Source organism: Rhagoletis pomonella, unplaced genomic scaffold (assembly GCF_013731165.1).
Source record: "Rhagoletis pomonella isolate Grant_MI unplaced genomic scaffold, Rhpom_1.0 Rhpom_scaffold_00006, whole genome shotgun sequence".
Classification (NCBI taxonomy): Eukaryota; Metazoa; Arthropoda; class Insecta; order Diptera; family Tephritidae; genus Rhagoletis; species Rhagoletis pomonella.
In genome coordinates, this window is record NW_023458560.1 from 14,076,019 (window position 1) to 14,079,779 (window position 3,761).

The 3,761-nt window shown below is 32.5% G+C and overlaps 1 protein-coding gene across 2 annotated transcripts; it reads left to right on the plus strand.

The window, feature by feature from the left end:
- The first annotated feature begins 1,089 nt into the window (after positions 1-1,089).
- On the plus strand, positions 1,090-3,755 carry LOC118741637. Of its 2 annotated transcripts, XR_004993309.1 has the most exons (6): positions 1,090-2,253; positions 2,311-2,382; positions 2,453-2,497; positions 2,614-2,893; positions 3,077-3,224; positions 3,286-3,755. XR_004993309.1 is itself a non-coding variant. In XM_036473622.1 (4 exons), the coding sequence occupies exons 2-4, from the start codon at positions 2,328-2,330 to the stop codon at positions 2,868-2,870; spliced, it is 357 nt and encodes a 118-aa protein (XP_036329515.1). In that variant the 5' UTR covers positions 1,090-2,253; positions 2,311-2,327; the 3' UTR covers positions 2,871-3,061. The 2 variants fall into 2 exon arrangements, 1 of the variants encoding a protein (XP_036329515.1); XM_036473622.1 differs by lacking the exons at positions 3,077-3,224; positions 3,286-3,755 and having other exon boundaries at positions 2,614-3,061.
- Positions 3,756-3,761: the final 6 nt, after the last annotated feature.

Sequence of the window (3,761 nt, forward strand, 5' to 3'; positions counted from 1 at the left end):
ACCGCCCATTAGGGTGGAGCGCAATATTTATGCCGGTGGCCTAAACAGTAACTATGTTACTAATGTATAAATGAGAACATAATATTTATAAAAATCATTATTTTGTCTTTCATTTCATAAATGAGTAGGACATCAGCATAATGACAGAACGCACGTTAAAAGTATGCGTTCTACAATGAAGCTTGGCAGAGACTACTTTGGCCACTAAATTAACATATTAACGAGAAATAAATTAATATTTCATATCAATAATAGCATGAAAAATATATTTCTTGCCTTCATTTGATTAAAAGGAAAAAACATTTCATTTAATTTTATTTATTTGCAACAGCTGGCGACCGACGCAGCGATCTTTCTGCTTTGTGTTGGCCTTAGCGTTGCCAAATTTTGGATATGTGGACGGCTGCTTTGAAATTCGACGCCAACGCAACGCCAATGTTGTATGCGAACCGGTCTCTATTCCTTTGTTTACGCAAATTTTCCCATGTCTACATATCCATATATACATGCATACATATGTACACATGTCCTTGAACAACAGGCCACAAATAAATTTTTTCACCAAGGACTATATGTCATTCAGGTATACAGCATAACTGCTACAAGTAGAAAACTATTTTGGGGGTGTTAGCAAGTGCTTACTTGTTTTTTGTTTCTGCGGCACAAACTATTATAATATCTTCGTTACTTACTTTTCTCTGTAAAGACAAAATACATGCATATGTGCATACACATATAAATGCATATATGCATAAATACGTACATACAAACATATATAAATATGCATGTTATGTGTGTACACATGTATGAATATAACTCTAAAAAATAATTCATTCCATAATCTATGCTTATGTATGTAATCAATTTTATTTGTTGTTTTAAATGCTGCCCTAATATAATACTTCACATATATATATGCATATGTACATACAATTATTAACATACTTTCGTACATAATCTATTGACATACATTCCCACATTTTTATGCACAAAAATGCATGTGTTGTATAGTACACTCGGAGCGCTCGCTCGTCGCTCACTCGTCTTTCCTAGCAGAGTGAGTATGCAGACAGCTACTCGCCTCGCACTGCGAGCGAGGCAACACCCAACAGCCTCGCTCATTTAATAGGAGCGCGAGCAAACAAGCAGCGCTCGCTCGTTTGGTCTTTATGTAGGGCGAAGTAAACCAGATTCAATAACAGAATTTTTAAGTGAATTTGTTGCAGAAGTTAAAGAGCTTGAAGCTAATGGTTTTGAAAGTAATGGGCGGTGCATTACTTTCAAAATTAGGGCTTTTGTTTGCGATGCCCCAGCAAAATCTTTTCTTTGCGGGATACCAGGTCATACTTCACGTCATGGTTGTCCCAAATGCACCAAAGTGGGGAAAAAAATTGACGGCGTACTGACTTTTAGTACGGAGGTTGGAACCCTGATACCAAGTATAGACTTTTCTGAACGCAAATATCCAAATTATGCTTCTAACCTTGATGTGGGGAGAAATATGCTAAAATTATTTGTGGAAAATTTTCCAGTAATTTTTGGGGACAATAGTGTTTCCTACAATGTACATGGGTTACTTCATGTTCACGAAGATGTTAAAGAACTAGGTGTACCTTCAAATTACTCGGCCTACCAATTTGAAAATTATTTACAAATACTAAAATCATATGTTAAAAAACCAACTAAAATATTGCAACAAATAACGAATATGTTGAAACACGAAAAAATTTTAACTGCGCCAAAATTTACTGGATTTCATATTAAAAACGATTGTGTAAGTTTTCATTTTAAAGATTTCATCTTATCCAATAAATATCCAAATAATTACTGTTCTCTTAAATCGTTCCAATATATACTAATTCAACAATTTGGGGACGTAAATAGTAAAACTTTAAAGGGCAAGAAATTATTAAATTTCGAGAATTTTTTCACAGAACCAATCGATTCCTGCACATTAGGGATATGTACTGCAGACACCACTTCATTTGGCCATGAAGAGGAATTTTCTCTCGATGATGTTGAATTCAAATTGATGTGCATTCCATTTGAGGAAAAAATTCTTCTCATTCCCATTTTACACACTTGCATGTGATTTCTTTACGATCTTTAACTTTTTACTATTTTATTTTTTAACTTTTATATAACTGAGATAAAATCATTAACTTTTTATTTTTCTCGAGCACCTTTTTAAAAAATACGGAGCGCAAAACCCGATCACGTCGGCGGCGGCAATCCCGATAAAAAAGGCAAAATGTAAGTATACAATCGTTTCTGTTGATATTAAAGTATAACGTTAATATAACCTTCCAGATACGACCGAGAATAAAATGCTGTTACAAAACAGCTCAAGACGCGTCAGTTTGACCAGTGAATGCACCATAGGTAAATAATTATTTTCAATGACATGCTTACATAAAGCTTCCCTTACACATATATTTTCATATTTTTTTAGAATCACGGAGAATAAGCGTATCAGCATCGGCCATAGAGGCAAATGGTGTGTTTTAAACCCAAATATTCAGCTTATTATCAAAACCATATATAATTTTAGATAAAGATTTAAATATGAAAAATTAATTATAATAAAAAATGCAACTTATTTTTGATATTTAGGGAGCAACCAAGAAGTTTTTCAAGTGGTGTGTTGCAATCACTGCAACATCTTTGAGAAACAACTGCAAGCAATGGGCAAAAAAATAGAAGTCCTGCAAAACGTTGTGGAAACCCAAAACGCCGCGATCATGGACGCTATAGCCGGGCAGAAGGTGGCTACAGAACAACTGGTGCGCCAAGAAGCCCAAACACACCTGTCGTCAAATATTTTCCGATATGCGATATACCCGAAATGCGGGCGTTGGAATGCAAAATAACTTCTGCCAACAGGGATATATATGTGCGTTATTTATAAAAGTATAAATTTGCAGACAATTTTATAAAGAATAAAAATTATTTGAAATGCTTTATAATAAAAAAATTATGTAAGGAAATAAATATATGTACGTACTTACATATATTTAAAGATATAAAGCAATTCAAATCAATTTCATTACTCATTTCAAATGTATCGATTTTGCAGGATGCTGCTATTTCGTCCATTTTGTGCAACAACATAAAAAATATTTCAATGCTGCTAAAAATAGACGTAATCAATGAATTAAATGTGGATGGATCTCATGGAAAGGTTGGGCTTAAATCCTTTCCAAACTTTTATGGTGCACTTACAGGTGTTTTTTGTTTAAAATTTTACACATATATGTACATTGAAAAATTTGTTCCCACTCTCAGGAGCCATTGCCAAAATGCCGTTTAAGGGATTGACGCCAGAAGACACGGTTAGAAGCGCACTAAAATTTGAAAAGGCAAAGTATTTCAAAAAAGCATATAGACAAAAGAAGAAAAATTTTGAAAATTAATTTTTAAGTTTATCAAATTCATGAATTGTCTTTTTTTGTTTTTTTTTATTATTTTATTGATCTCAATATTAACTTTAAGACTAACGAAACCCAAGTACAAATGAAAATGAATTTAAAAATGAAATTAATATTAGACTTTTAGAATAAGAAAGCGCAGAATCTGAAAGTAACTTAAAGACTAACCAAATGAAAATGAATTTGAATATGAATATGAAATAAATGTAGGTAATAGACGGTTTTAGAATATGAAAGAATTTAATTTGAAAATAAGAAATAATTGAACTTTTAAGTTATTGAAATCAATGAAGTGCAACTTTTTTATATAAACTATCTTTATATTAACTTAAA